We start from the raw sequence: 16,441 nt of genomic DNA, 5'->3' as shown, positions 1-16,441 counted from the left end.
TCAGAATTTCACCAACAACTTCCAGACGGCTAAAGAAGCTCTGAGCGCCGCCACGGCTCAGGCGGCAGAAAAGGCGGCGTCCAGAGTCAGAAACTTCGCCCAGAGGAGTTTCCGTCTGGCCATGGACATCAGGCTGAAGGCTCCCCTCATCATCATCCCTCAGTCCTCCACCTCCCATGATGCACTTGTGATGGACCTAGGTCTGATCACAGTGGCAAACAGCTTCTCCCTGCTGCCGGTCGAAGGGCGTCCACTGCCTGCGGTCTTCGACAACATGGCTGTACAGCTGACGGAACTAAAGCTGTCCAGGTCAGTCTAGCTCTGCCTCATAGGCCAGGTCTAGAACCAACAGAGACCCGTTTCTTTCACTAACGGGGCGGTGGATGTTATTTAATCTGTAGTCTGGTCATTTTCATATCACATCACCGCTTCATCGATTTCAATGTCAGTTATGAAACGGGTTCTGTTGTCCATCAGGACTACTTTGGACCCAGACTCGGACCGAGCCAACATTGAGCTCTTGGAACCAGTCAACCTGCACCTCGATATTAAGAGGAACCTGTCGACTTCCTGGTACAAGAAGACAGTTGCTGTGGAGATCAATGGAGACCTGAAACCAATGAAGGTAGGAGGAAGAGGAGGAAAACAACACGAGTGTTCGTCTGAAGGTGACCAGAACCAAAGCTTTCTTTGAAGAAAGATCCTTCAGGGACCTTCAGATTAATAAATCTGATGGATTTTATTTATGTGTTTAACCTTTATTTAAGAAGGAGGTCCCTTGATACTACTGAGATGTGGCCACAAAGCCAAGAAGATGTAAAACACATTAAACCATCATATAAGGAGCTTAATAAAGCTCATCTGGTGTCCCTCCAGATACCCAAGTCTGTACAAATTTTCAGTGTTATCTCCAGACAAGAGCCCTAGAAAAGACCACCAGTTTGGTTTTCTTTGTCCTGAGAACTGGGTTCAGGTTACAGGGAGGAAAACACTGGAGTTAAATAAATAAATGAGTAAGTAAGTCAAGTGAGTCAGTCAATAAATGAAAAAATCAATAAATACACATAAGGAACTTCATAAAATAATGTGGTTAAAAATAATAAAATAGAGTTAATAAGATAACATAAAATAAAATTATGTAAAATTAAGATAAATAAAATTTCAGTAAAAGCTAAAACAGTCTTGAGCCTCTTTTTAAAAGCATGAACAATCTCTGCAGCCCTGACGTTCTCTGGCAGGCTAGTCCACAGTCGAGGACCGTAATAAGGGAACGAGGCCTCGCTGTAGGTTTTGATCCTTAGTCTTGTAACAACTAACAGGCCGGTTCCAGAGGACCTCAGGGTCTGTGAGGGTTTATAATCTAAAACCAGGTTTAATAAATACGAAGGTCCAAGAATATTAAGACATTTATAAATGACTTAAAGAACCTTAAAATCATTCTGAAATGCACGGGGAGACGATGCAGCGATTTTAAAGCTGGTGTGATGTGTCCCTCTGGTCCTCGTCAGGACTCTGCTGCTGAGTTCTGGAGTAGCTGCCGGTTAGAGACCAGAGAGCAGCATGTTACAGTCATCTGTTCTACTAGAAATAAAAGCATCAGCACCTCTGTGCTGGCAGAGAGAGGAATGGAGGTCTGGTGATGTGTTTAAGATGATAAAATCCAGTTTTTGTTATGTTTCTGACGTGTGGAATAAAATCCAGCTCAGAGTCAAAAAGGACACCCAGATTTCTCCCACACTGAGAGGGATTAAAATGTTCTAAATATGGTAAAAGGATCTCTTGCCTTCCGTACCGATCATTAAAACTTCCATTTTTTCTCCTGGCTAAGCTGTAAGAAGTTCTCTGCCATCCATAACAAAACTGATTTCAGTCAGGGTTGGTACAGTCAGTTCGGTGAGTTACTGCTTGAGTTTCTGTCTTGGTTTCGGGTTATTGTTTACATCGCTGGTGTGGGGCTCTGTCGTTAGCACCTTCTCTCTACAACCAGTTGAGGCCGTGAAGCGGGTCACATCCACTATGTACTGCTCAGGTAAAGCAGATAGAGGCGGTTTCAGTCGGTTGTAATCAAGCAAAGTGAGCTCAGCTGTGTCAGCTCCAGGTACTTTACCACACATGGTGAGCTGAAGTGTCAGCGAGGCGTCAGCCATTGTGTCAGCCCACGTCGGGTTAAGACCACAAAGGGTAAAGACCTGCGAGTCCACCGAGCAAGGGCACAACCTTAAACCTCCTCACTACTAAATCAACGCACAATGTGCTTCAAACCATCCCTGTCAGACATGGTACAGACCAAGGCGTGTCACCAATAGACACCACAATCCACAAAACCCGTCCTTTCCAGTGGCATGCATGTCTGCCACATCCTCTGTTACCTTCGGTCTCTGGAACTGTCAGTCTGCAATGAACAAAACAGAATTTATCAGTTCATTGATAAATGTCTCAGACATTCAGGTCCTAGCCCTGACTGAAACCTGGATCCATCCAGAAAACACAGCTACACCAGCTGCCTTTTCTGTCGATGCAGAATTTACCCAAACACCTCGCTCAGCTGGACGAGGAGGTGGAACGGGCTGTCTTATTTCTACAAAGTGGACCCCTGGTCTGGCTGGGACCCCTGGTCTGGCTGGGACCCCTGGTCTGGCTGCGTCCTCTGGTCTGGCTGTGTCTCCTGGTCTGGCTGCATCCTCTGGTCTGGCTGGGACCCCTGGTCTGGCTGCATCCTCTGGTCTGGCTGCATCCTCTGGTCTGGCTGTGTCCCCTGGTCTGGCTGCGTCCTCTGGTCTGGCTGTGTCCCCTGATCTGGCTGCATCCTCTGGTCTGGCTGTGTCCCCTGGTCTGGCTGCGTCCTCTGGTCTGGCTGTGTCCCCTGATCTGGCTGCATCCTCTGGTCTGGCTGTGTCCCCTGGTCTGGCTGTGTCCCCTGGTCTGGCTGCATCCTCTGGTCTGGCTGTGTCCCCTGGTCTGGCTGTGTCCCCTGGTCTGGCTGCATCCTCTGGTCTGGCTGTGTCCCCTGGTCTGGCTGCATCCTCTAGTCTGGCTGTGTCCCCTGGTCTGGCTGCATCCTCTAGCCTGGCTGTGTCCCCTGGTCTGGCTGCATCCTCTGGTCTGGCTGTGTCCCCTGGTCTGGCTGGGACCCCTGGTCTGGCTGCATCCTCTGGTCTGGCAGTGTCCCCTGGTCTGGCTGCGTCCTCTGGTCTGGCTGTGTCCCCTGGTCTGGCTGCATCCTCTGGTCTGGCTGTGTCCCCTGGTCTGGCTGTGTCCCCAGGTCTGGCTGTGTCCCTTGGTCTCTGCTTCCTGCCGGGCTTCCTTGTTGTGACCCCAACCAACAGCAGCCCTTCCACATGAGCAGATCCCCGCTGTGACCCACCAGATCTTCCACCTCGTTCCCTCTTTTCGCCCAGTGTACACTTCTGGTTGAGTATGGAAACGGATTTCTTCTCTCTCACCCTTCCTTCATGTTTCCATGCTTTACATTGCTGCAGCGTTCTTTCTGAGTAATCCTGACTGTCCCAGGCCTTATTCAGTTCTGACAATAGACCTGCTTTAGGCTTGGGAGCTAAAGCTCGGTGAACTCGTTGAATCTGAAGATCTGAGATTAATGAAAACTCCTCTCTAATACTGGGCTTACACCAGAACACTTTTAAAAGATTTGCAAAAGACTCTAGCTAACTACCAGCTCACATCTAAAGACAAATGTTCAGAGTTTTAGGTTTTATCCGAGTCTCAGACTGAGATTTGACAAAGACTGTGAATCACTATTTACAACGACTACAACTAGATTCTTTCAGCATTTTTTGTGACATGCTGGACAGCTGATATGGAACAGGGCTGATCTGCCCACAGCAAAGCAAACAAGGGACGTACACATCATCATTATGAAGTGTGGCTTTGCATCTCCACCAGGTGTCACACCTACTCTTCAGCATCTGGAGGATGAATGAGTTTCTATTCTTCTCTCATTTGTTAGATCATGATACTGTAACAGAAATGATCCACAGCAGACGTTTACTTCTTAATAACATCCGCTCCTTTTCCTGGATGCTCCACCTACAATGTTCAAGGTTCAAGGATTCTTTATTATCCCGTGAGGGCAATTCGTTGTACAGCCAGCAGTAAAAACAATAAGTCACAAACACACAAATAACACAACATATTTAAAAGGACTATAATAAAAATAGTAAAAAAAAAAAAAAAATTAAAACAGGGCAATGGCTGACGTTTCATCACCGCTTCTACTTTCCCCCCTTTTTTTTTGTCTGTTTCTGTCGTCGTTCATACTGCCAGGATTCCTGTTTCTGCTTTTGTCAGAGCTCATCTGTTGGTTGTGGATTCGTCACTGCAACTTACGATAATATCAAACACGTTTGATATTGTCGCAGATCCAAGAGAAGGACTAACGTTAAACAGCGCAGCTTACCAGCTTAAACCTAGCTCCAGTAAAACTCCTAAGATTTCCTAAAGACTTCCGTTTTTAGTCTGCGACCGTGAAAATCGTTGGGTGTGAGCTCAGCTTAAGCCACTTATCCATGAAGTCTGCCACCGAGTCGCCCCTACCTCAGGTTGATCTAGCACACTGTCTGCGTCAGGGCTCCTTGTCAAGGCAACATCCAGCTCCGTCATTACATTAGCAAACTTCTGATAGATGTCATTACAACTTAGTTGGCCCTGAACCTTTTTAACCTTAATGAGAAGAAAATAGAGGTAACAGTGTTTGGACCAAGCGGTCCCTTTAAATACTCCTCTGCAGATTTTGGGTCCACTGACAGAAAATTTTAAATTGGCCCTTACCAATCTGGCTTTTAAATTGGACCGCCAAAGCAGGACTGTTGTTAAGTCTTGGTTTTATCATTTAAGTCATTGGCAAAGATGAAATCTTTTTTCTTCAGGCAGCTTTTCAAACTGGTGCTACATGCTTTTATGATGCGTTATATGCGTTAATGACTCGTGTAGAGGAAAACATGTCTGTTAATGACGCGTGTAGAGGAAACATGTCTGTTAATGACACGTGTGGAAAAAAACATGTCTGTTAATGACTCGTGTAGACGAAACGTGTCTGTTAATGACTCGTGTAGAGGAAAACATGTCTGTTAATGACGCGTGTAGAGGAAACATGTCTGTTAATGACGCGTGTAGAGGAAACATGTCTGTTAATGACACGTGTAGAAAAAAACATGTCTGTTAATGACGCGTGTAGAGGAAAACTTGTCTGTTAATGACGCGTGTAGAGGAAAAGATGTCTGTTAATGACGCGTGTAGAAAAAAAATGTCTGTTAATGACTCGTGTAGAGGAAAACTTGTCTGTTAATGACTCGTGTAGAGGAAAACATGTCTGTTAATGACAAGTGTAGACGAAACGTGTCTGTTAATTCAATTCAATTCAATTCAAACTTTATTTGTATAGCCCTTTTCATACATTATCATGCAATACAAAGTGCTTTACAATGTAAAAACATATATTAAAAATGTAGGAGTAGAATAACACAAATGCTATCTACTTTACATTTTGAATCACACACATTCACACACGCACACACACACACACACACACACACACACACCCAAGCGCGCAAACACACAACACAAACAGATGATGCCACTCTTCTTTCATAGAATTAAAACTATTCCTTCTAGTTCCTGTCTCTTTAACTGAAACGGTTTAAGAACAAAGTTTGAGAGAGAGATCTAAAAGACAAGATAAAAGACGATTGGCTTGACACCACTGTGAGGAAGCAATACCTTGGGGACCCATCCACACCATGAGCGCCCCACCAGCAACCACAGAGGCCATCGCCACAGGAGCCGACAGGATCGGGGCAGGCGGGGGCCCCCACCACAGCCACAGGACTGCAATGCAGGGCCCGTCAGCCATCCCGTCCAGGTCGACCCCCGCAGCGACAACCCTGCAGGCCGGAGAGACAGCCCACGATGTGGAGGATCCCCATGAGGGAACACCGGAGCTAGAGGATAAAAGATAAAAAAGATAAAAGCTGAAAATAAAACACAGTATAAGATACTTAAAAGAGCATAAATAAATCAACGTAATAAGAACAATAAAAGAAAATTAATATATATTAAAAAGTCAATTTAAGACCAAGATACAAATGATAAGTGATAAAAATAGACAAAATGGATAAATAGATTAATTAAAATAACTGAATAAATAAACTAATAATATTGTTAGTCAAATAACTAAATGATTAAGAAGTTCAAGTAAAAGCTAAACTAAAAAGATGTGTCTTGAGCCTCTTTTTAAAAGCATCTACAGTCTCTGCAGACCTGAGGCCCTCTGGCAGGCCGTTCCACAGGCGAGGGCCACGATATTGGAACGTGTAGAGGAAAACGTGTCTGTTAATGACTCGTGTAGAGGAAACATGTCTGTTAATGACTCGTGTAGAGCAAACATGTCTGTTAATGACTCGTGTAGACGAAACGTGTCTGTTAATGACTCGGGTAGAGGAAACATGTCTGTTAATGACTCGTGTAGAGGAAACGTGTCTGTTAATGACGCGTGTAGAGGAAAACATGTCTGTTAATGACTCGTGTAGAGGAAAAAAACATGTCTGTTAATGACGCGTGTAGAGGAAACATGTCTGTTAATGACTCTTGTGGAGGAAAACATGTCTGTTAATGACGCGTGTAGAAGAAACATGTCTGTTAATGACACGTGTAGAAAAAAACATGTCTGTTAATGACGCGTGTAGAGGAAACATGTCTGTTAATGACTCGTGTAGAAAAAAACATGTCTGTTAATGACTCGTGTAGAGGAAAACTTGTCTGTTAATGACACGTGTAGAGGAAAACATGTCTGTTAATGACGCGTGTAGAGGAAACATGTCTGATAATGACTCGTGTAGAGAAAAAAAACATGTCTGTTAATGACGCGTGTAGAGGGAACATGTCTGTTAATAACTCTTGTAGAGGAAAACATGTCTGTTAATGACGCGTGTAGAGGAAACATGTCTGTTAATGACACGTGTAGAAAAAAACATGTCTGTCAATGACACGTGTAGAGGAAACATGTCTGTTAATGACTCGTGTTGAGGAAAACATGTCTGTTAATGATGCGTGTAGAAAAAAACATGTCTGTTAATGACGCGTGTAGAGGTAACATGTCTGTTAATGACGCGTGTAGAAAAATGCATGTCTGTTAATGATGCGTGTAGAGGAAAACTTGTCTGTAAATGACGCGTGTAGAGGAAACATGTCTGTTAATGACGCGTGTAGAGGAAACATGTCTGTTAACGATGCGTGTAGAAAAAAACATGTCTGTTAATGACTCGAGTAGAGGATACATGTCTGTTAATGACGCGTGTAGAAAAAAACATGTCTGTTAATGACGCGTGTAGAGGACAACATGTCTGTTAATGACGCGTGTAGAGGAAAACATGTCTGTTAATGACGCGTGTAGAGGAAAACATGTCTGTTAATGATGCGTGTAGAAAAAAACATGTCTGTTAATGACGCGTGTAGAGGAAACATGTCTGTTAATGACGCGTGTAGAAAAATACATGTCTGTTAATGATGCGTGTAGAGGAAAACTTGTCTGTAAATGACGCGTGTAGAGGAAACATGTCTGTTAATGACGTGTGTAGAGGAAACATGTCTGTTAACGATGCGTGTAGAAAAAAACATGTCTGTTAATGACGCGTGTAGAGGAAACATGTCTGTTAATGACGCGTGTAGACAAAAACTTGTCTGTTAATGTCTCGTGTAGAGGAAAACATGTCTGTGAATGACGCGTGTAGAGGAAAACTTGTCTGTTAATGTCTCGTGTAGAGGAAAACATGTCTGTGAATGACGCGTGTAGAGGAAAACATGTCTGTTAATGACAAGTGTAGACGAAACGTGTCTGTTAATGACTCGTGTAGAGGAAACATGTCTGTTAATGACTCGTGTAGAGGAAACATGTCTGTTAATGACGCGTGTAGAGGAAAACATGTCTGTTAATGACTCGTGTAGAGGAAAAAAACATGTCTGTTAATGACGCGTGTAGAGGAAACATGTCTGTTAATAGCTCTTGTAGAGGAAAACATGTCTGTTAATGATGCGTGTAGAGGAGACATGTCTGTTAATGACACGTGTAGAAAAAAACATGTCTGTCAATGACGCGTGTAGAGGAAACATGTCTGTTAATGACTCGTGTAGAAAAAAACATGTCTGTTAATGACTCGTGTAGAGGAAAACTTGTCTGTTAATGACTCGTGTAGAGGAAAACTTGTCTGTTAATGACACGTGTAGAGGAAAACATGTCTGTTAATGACGCGTGTAGAGGAAACATGTCTGATAATGACTCGTGTAGAGGAAAAAAACATGTCTGTTAATGACGCGTGTAGAGGAAACATGTCTGTTAATAACTCTTGTAGAGGAAAACATGTCTGTTAATGACGCGTGTAGAGGAAACATGTCTGTTAATGACACGTGTAGAAAAAAACATGTCTGTTAATGACACGTGTAGAGGAAACATGTCTGTTAATGACTCGTGAAGAGGAAAACATGTCTGTTAATGATGCGTGTAGAAAAAAACATGTCTGTTAATGACGCGTGTAGACGAAACATGTCTGTTAATGACGCGTGTAGAAAAATGCATGTCTGTTAATGATGCGTGTAGAGGAAAACTTGTCTGTAAATGACGCGTGTAGAGGAAACATGTCTGTTAATGACGCGTGTAGAGGAAACATGTCTGTTAACGATGCGTGTAGAAAAAAAACATGTCTGTTAATGACTTGAGTAGAGGAAACATGTCTGTTAATGACGCGTGTAGAAAAAAACATGTCTGTTAATGACGCGTGTAGAGGAAACATGTCTGTTAATAGCTCTTGTAGAGGAAAACATGTCTGTTAATGATGCGTGTAGAGGAGACATGTCTGTTAATGACACGTGTAGAAAAAAACATGTCTGTCAATGACGCGTGTAGAGGAAACATGTCTGTTAATGACTCGTGTAGAAAAAAACATGTCTGTTAATGACTCGTGTAGAGGAAAACTTGTCTGTTAATGACTCGTGTAGAGGAAAACTTGTCTGTTAATGACACGTGTAGAGGAAAACATGTCTGTTAATGACGCGTGTAGAGGAAACATGTCTGATAATGACTCGTGTAGAGGAAAAAAACATGTCTGTTAATGACGCGTGTAGAGGAAACATGTCTGTTAATAACTCTTGTAGAGGAAAACATGTCTGTTAATGACGCGTGTAGAGGAAACATGTCTGATAATGACTCGTGTAGAGGAAAAAAACATGTCTGTTAATGACGCGTGTAGAGGAAACATGTCTGTTAATAACTCTTGTAGAGGAAAACATGTCTGTTAATGACGCGTGTAGAGGAAACATGTCTGTTAATGACACGTGTAGAAAAAAACATGTCTGTTAATGACACGTGTAGAGGAAACATGTCTGTTAATGACTCGTGAAGAGGAAAACATGTCTGTTAATGATGCGTGTAGAAAAAAACATGTCTGTTAATGACGCGTGTAGACGAAACATGTCTGTTAATGACGCGTGTAGAAAAATGCATGTCTGTTAATGATGCGTGTAGAGGAAAACTTGTCTGTTAATGACGCGTGTAGAGGAAAAGATGTCTATTAATGACGCGTGTAGAAAAGAACATGTCTGTTAATGACTCGTGTAGAGGAAAACTTGTCTGTTAATGACGCATGTAGAGGAAAACTTGTCTGTTAATGACACGTGTAGAGGAAACATGTCTATTAATGACTCGTTTAGAGGAAAAAATGTCTGTTAATGATGCGTGTAGAGGAAACATGTCTGTTAATGACTCGAGTAGAGGATACATATCTGTTAATGACGCGTGTAGAGGAAACATGTCTGTTAATGACGCGTGTAGAGGATACATGTCTGTTAATGACGCGTGTAGAGGAAACATGTCTGTTAATGACACGTGTAGAGGAAAACATGTCTGTTAATGACGCGTGTAGAGGAAACATGTCTGTTAATGACACTTGTAGAAAAAAACATGTCTGTTAATGACGCGTGTAGAGGAAACATATCTGTTAATGACTCGTGTAGAGGAAAACATGTCTGTTAATGATGCGTGTAGAGGAACACTTGTCTGTTAATGACACGTGTAGAGGAAACATGTCTGTTAATGACGCGTGTAGAGGAAACATGTCTGTTAATGACTCGTGCAGAGGAAACTTGTCTGTTAATGACACGTGTAGAGGAAAACATGTCTGTTGATGACGCGTGTAGAGGAAACATGTCTGTTAATGACGCGTGTAGAAAAAAACATGTCTGTTAATGACTCGTGCAGAGGAAACATGTCTGTTAATAACTCTTGTAGAGGAAAACATGTCTGTTAATGACGCGTGTAGAGGAAACATGTCTGTTAATGACACGTGTAGAAAAAAACATGTCTGTTAATGACACGTGTAGAGGAAACATGTCTGTTAATGACTCGTGTAGAGGAAACATGTCTGTTAATGACGCGTGTAGAAAAAAACATGTCTGTTAATGACTCGTGCAGAGGAAACATGTCTGTTAATAACTCTTGTAGAGGAAAACATGTCTGTTAATGACGCGTGTAGAGGAAACATGTCTGTTAATGACACGTGTAGAAAAAAACATGTCTGTTAATGACACGTGTAGAGGATACATGTCTGTTAATGACTCGTGTAGAGGAAACATGTCTGTTAATGACTCGTGTAGAAAAAAACATGTCTGTTAATGACGCGTGTAGAAAAAAACATGTCTGTTAATGATGCGTGTAGAGGAAACATGTCTGTTAATGACGCGTGTAGAGGAAACATGTCTGTTAATGACACGTGTAGAGGAAACATGTCTGTTAATGACGCGTGTAGAGGAAACATGTCTGTTAATGACACGTGTAGAAAAAAACATGTCTGTTAATGATGCGTGTAGACGAAACGTGTCTGTTAATGACTCGTGTAGAGGAAACATGTCTGTTAATGACGCGTGTAGAGGAAACATGTCTGTTAATGACACGTGTAGAAAAAAACATGTCTGTTAATGACGCGTGTAGAGGAAAAGATGTCTGTTGATGACTCGTGTAGAGGAAAACATGTCTGTTAATGACTCGTGTAGAGGAAATAAACATGTCTGTTTATGATGCGTGTAGAGGAAACATGTCTGTTAATGACTCTTGCAGAGGAAAACATGTCTGTTAATGACGCGTGTAGAGGAAACATGTCTGTTAATGACACGTGTAGAAAAAAACATGTCTGTTAATGACGCGTGTAGAGGAAACATGTCTGTTAATGACTCGTGTAGAGGAAAACTTGTCTGTTAATGACACGTGTAGAGGAAAACATATCTGTTAATGACGCGTGTAGAGGAAACATGTCTGATAATGACTCGTGTAGAGGAAAAAAACATGTCTGTTAATGACGCGTGTAGAGGAAACATGTCTGTTAATGACACGTGTAGAAAAAAACATGTCTGTTAATGACACGTGTAGAGGAAACATGTCTGTTAATGACTCGTGTAGAGGAAAACATGTCTGTTAATGACGCGTGTAGAGGAAACATGTCTGTTAATGACACGTGTAGAAAAAAACATGTCTGTTAATGACACGTGTAGAGGAAACATGTCTGTTAATGACTCGTGTAGAGGAAAACATGTCTGTTAATGACGCGTGTAGAGGAAACATGTCTGTTAATGATGCGTGTAGAGGAAAACTTGTCTGTAAATGACGCCTGTAGAGGAAACATGTCTGTTAATGACGCGTGTAGAGGAAACATGTCTGTTAACGATGCGTGTAGAAAAAAACATGTCTGTTAATGACTTGAGTAGAGGAAACATGTCTGTTAATGACGCGTGTAGAAAAAAACATGTCTGTTAATGACGCGTGTAGAGGAAAACATGTCTGTTAATGACGCGTGTAGTGGAAAACATGTCTGTTAATGACGCGTGTAGAGGAAAACTTGTCTGTTAATGACGCGTGTAGAGGAAAAGATGTCTGTTAATGACGCGTGTAGAAAAGAACATGTCTGTTAATGACTCGTGTAGAGGAAAACTTGTCTGTTAATGACGCATGTAGAGGATAACTTGTCTGTTAATGACACGTGTAGAGGAAACATGTCTGTTAATGACTCGTGTAGAGGAAAAAATGTCTGTTAATGATGCGTGTAGAGGAAACATGTCTGTTAATGACTCGAGTAGAGGATACATATCTGTTAATGACGCGTGTAGAGGAAACATGTCTGTTAATGACGCGTGTAGAGGATACATGTCTGTTAATGACGCGTGTAGAGGAAACATGTCTGTTAATGACACTTGTAGAGGAAAACATGTCTGTTAATGACGCGTGTAGAGGAAACATGTCTGTTAATGACACTTGTAGAAGAAAACATGTCTGTTAATGACGCTTGTAGAGGAAACATATCTGTTAATGACTCGTGTAGAGGAAAACATGTCTGTTAATGATGCGTGTAGAGGAACACTTGTCTGTTAATGACGCGTGTAGAGGAAACATGTCTGTTAATGACGCGTGTAGAGGAAACATGTCTGTTAATGACTCGTGTAGAGGAAAACTTGTCTGTTAATGACTCGTGCAGAGGAAACTTGTCTGTTAATGACACGTGTAGAGGAAAACATGTCTGTTGATGACGCGTGTAGAGGAAACATGTCTGTTAATGAAGCGTGTAGAAAAAAACATGTCTGTTAATGACTCGTGCAGAGGAAACATGTCTGTTAATAACTCTTGTAGAGGAAAACATGTCTGTTAATGACGCGTGTAGAGGAAACATGTCTGTTAATGACACGTGTAGAAAAAAACATGTCTGTTAATGACACGTGTAGAGGAAACATGTCTGTTAATGACTCGTGTAGAGGAAACATGTCTGTTAATGACGCGTGTAGAAAAAAACATGTCTGTTAATGGTGCGTGTAGAAAAAACATGTCTGTTAATGACGCATGTAGAGGAAACATGTCTGTTAATGACACGTGTAGAAAAAAACATGTCTGTTAATGACACGTGTAGAGGAAACATGTCTGTTAATGACTCGTGTAGAGGAAAACATGTCTGTTAATAACTCTTGTAGAGGAAAACATGTCTGTTAATGACGCGTGTAGAGGAAACATGTCTGTTAATGACACATGCAGAAAAAAACATGTCTGTTAATGACACGTGTAGAGGAAACATGTCTGTTAATGACGCGTGTAGAAAAAAACATGTCTGTTAATGACGCGTGTAGAGGAAACATGTCTGTTAATGACACGTGTAGTAAAAAACATGTCTGTTAATGACTCGTGTAGACGAAACGTGTCTGTTAATGACGCGTGTAGAGGAAAACATGTCTGTTAATGATGCGTGTAGAGGAAAACTTGTCTGTAAATGACGCGTGTAGAGGAAACATGTTTGTTAATGACGCGTGTAGGGGAAACATGTCTGTTAACGATGCGTGTAGAAAAAAACATGTCTGTTAATGATGCGTGTAAAGGAAACATGTCTGTTAATGACTCGTGTAGAGGAAAACATGTCTGTTAATGACGTGTGTAGAGGAAACATGTCCGTTAATGACACGTGTAGTAAAAAACATGTCTGTTAATGACTCGTGTAGACGAAACGTGTCTGTTAATGACTCGTGTAGAGGAAACATGTCTGTTAATGACGCGTGTAGAGGAAACATGTCTGTTAATGACACGTGTAGAAAAAAACATGTCTGTTAATGACGCGTGTAGAGGAAAACTTGTCTGTTAATGACGCGTGTAGAGGAAAAGATGTCTGTTAATGACGCGTGTAGAAAAAAAATGTCTGTTGATGACTCGTGTAGAGGAAAACTTGTCTGTTAATGACTCGTGTAGAGGAAAACTTGTCTGTTAATGACTCGTGTAGAGGAAAACATGTCTGTTAATGACTCGTGTAGAGGAAATAAACATGTCCGTTTATGATGCGTGTAGAGGAAACATGTCTGTTAATGACTCTTGCAGAGGAAAACATGTCTGTTAATGACGCGTGTAGAGGAAACATGTCTGTTAATGACACGTGTAGAAAAAAACATGTCTGTTAATGACGCGTGTAGAGGAAACATGTCTGTTAATGACTCGTGTAGAGGAAAACTTGTCTGTTAATGACACGTGTAGAGGAAAACATATCTGTTAATGACGCGTGTAGAGGAAACATGTCTGATAATGACTCGTGTAGAGGAAAAAAACATGTCTGTTAATGACGCCTGTAGAGGAAACATGTCTGTTAATAACTCTTGTAGAGGAAAACATGTCTGTTAATGACGCGTGTAGAGGAAACATGTCTGTTAATGACACGTGTAGAAAAAAACATGTCTGTTAATGACACGTGTAGAGGAAACATGTCTGTTAATGACTCGTGTAGAGGAAAACATGTCTGTTAATGATGCGTGTAGAAAAAAACATGTCTGTTAATGACGCGTGTAGAGGAAACATGTCTTTTAATGACGCGTGTAGAAAACAACATGTCTGTTAATGGCGCGTGTAGAGGAAAACTTGTCTGTAAATGACGCCTAAGAGGAAACATGTCTGTTAATGACTCGTGTAGACGAAACATGTCTGTTAACGATGCGTGTAGAAAAACACCTGTCTGTTAATGACGCGTGTAGAGGAAACATGTCTGTTAATGACACGTGTAGAAAAAAACATGTCTGTTAATGACTCGTGCAGAGGAAACATGTCTGTTAATGACACTTGTAGAAAAAAACATGTCTGTTAATGACTCGAGTAGAGGATACATGTCTGTTAATGACGCGTGTAGAATAAAACATGTCTGTTAATGACGCGTGTAGAGGAAAACATGTCTGTTAATGACGCGTGTAGAGGAAAACATGTCTGTTAATGACGCGTGTAGAGGAAAACTTGTCTGTTAATGACGCGTGTAGAGGAAAAGATGTCTGTTAATGACGCGTGTAGAAAAAAAATGTCTATTAATGACTCGTGTAGAGGAAAACATGTCTGTTAATGACGCGTGTAGAGGAAACATGTCTGTTAATGACGCGTCTAGAAAACAACATGTCTGTTAATGACTCGTGTAGAGGAAAACTTGTCTGTTAATGACGCGTGTAGAAAAAAACATGTCTGTTAATGATGCGTGTAGAAAAAACATGTCTGTTAATAACGCGTGTAGAGGAAAACATGTCTGTTAATGACGCGTGTAGAGGACAACTTGTCTGTTAATGACGCGTGTAGAGGAAAACTTGTCTGTTAATGACGCGTGTAGAGGAAAACTTGTCTGTTAATTACGCGTGTAGAGGAAATATGTCTGTTAATGACTCGTGTAGAGGAAACATGTCTGTTAATGACGCGTGTAGAGGAAACATGTCTGTTAATGACTCGAGTAGAGGATACATATCTGTTAATGACGCGTGTAGAGGAAACATGTCTGTTAATGACGCGTGTAGAGTATACATGTCTGTTAATGACGCGTGTAGAGGAAAACATGTCTGTTAATGACTCGTGTAGAGGAAAAAAACATGTCTGTTAATGACGCGTGTAGAGGAAACATGTCTGTTAATGACTCTTGCAGAGGAAAACATGTCTGTTAATGACGCGTGTAGAGGAAACATGTCTGTTAATGACACGTGTAGAAAAAAACATGTCTGTTAATGACACGTGTAGAGGAAACATGTCTGTTAATGACTCGTGTAGAGGAAAACATGTCTGTTAATGATGCGTGCAGAAAAAAACATGTCTGTTAATGACGCGTGTAGAGGAAACATGTCTTTTAATGACGCGTGTAGAAAACAACATGTCTGTTAATGGCGCGTGTAGAGGAAAACTTGTCTGTAAATGACGCCTAAGAGGAAACATGTCTGTTAATGACTCGTGTAGACGAAACATGTCTGTTAACGATGCGTGTAGAAAAACACCTGTCTGTTAATGACGCGTGTAGAGGAAACATGTCTGTTAATGACACGTGTAGAAAAAAACATGTCTGTTAATGACTCGTGCAGAGGAAACATGTCTGTTAATGACACTTGTAGAAAAAAACATGTCTGTTAATGACTCGAGTAGAGGATACATGTCTGTTAATGACGCGTGTAGAATAAAACATGTCTGTTAATGACGCGTGTAGAGGAAAACATGTCTGTTAATGACGCGTGTAGAGGAAAACATGTCTGTTAATGACGCGTGTAGAGGAAAACTTGTCTGTTAATGACGCGTGTAGAGGAAAAGATGTCTGTTAATGACGCGTGTAGAAAAAAAATGTCTGTTAATGACTCGTGTAGAGGAAAACATGTCTGTTAATGACGCGTGTAGAGGAAACATGTCTGTTAATGACGCGTCTAGAAAACAACATGTCTGTTAATGACTCGTGTAGAGGAAAACTTGTCTGTTAATGACGCGTGTAGAGGAAAACTTGTCTGTTAATGACACGTGTAGAGGAAATATGTCTGTTAATGACTCGTGTAGAGGAAACATGTCTGTTAATGACACGTGTAGAAAAAAACATGTCTGTTAATGACTCGTGCAGAGGAAACATGTCTGTTAATGACACTTGTA

General features: G+C 41.5%; 1 protein-coding gene across 1 annotated transcript in view; it reads left to right on the top strand.

The window, feature by feature from the left end:
- Positions 1-16,441, top strand: part of LOC121639658 (vacuolar protein sorting-associated protein 13C-like) — a 271,744-nt gene that overhangs the window by 90,659 nt on the left and 164,644 nt on the right. The window contains 2 exon segments of the mRNA XM_041985039.1: positions 5-309; positions 478-625. Coding sequence (XP_041840973.1) covers positions 5-309; positions 478-625 — 453 coding nt within the window.

This window comes from Melanotaenia boesemani, chromosome 1 (genome assembly GCF_017639745.1).
Source record: "Melanotaenia boesemani isolate fMelBoe1 chromosome 1, fMelBoe1.pri, whole genome shotgun sequence".
Taxonomy (NCBI): domain Eukaryota; kingdom Metazoa; phylum Chordata; class Actinopteri; order Atheriniformes; family Melanotaeniidae; genus Melanotaenia; species Melanotaenia boesemani.
Note: the sequence above shows the minus strand (reverse complement) of the source record. Positions and strands in the feature narration are given on the sequence as shown.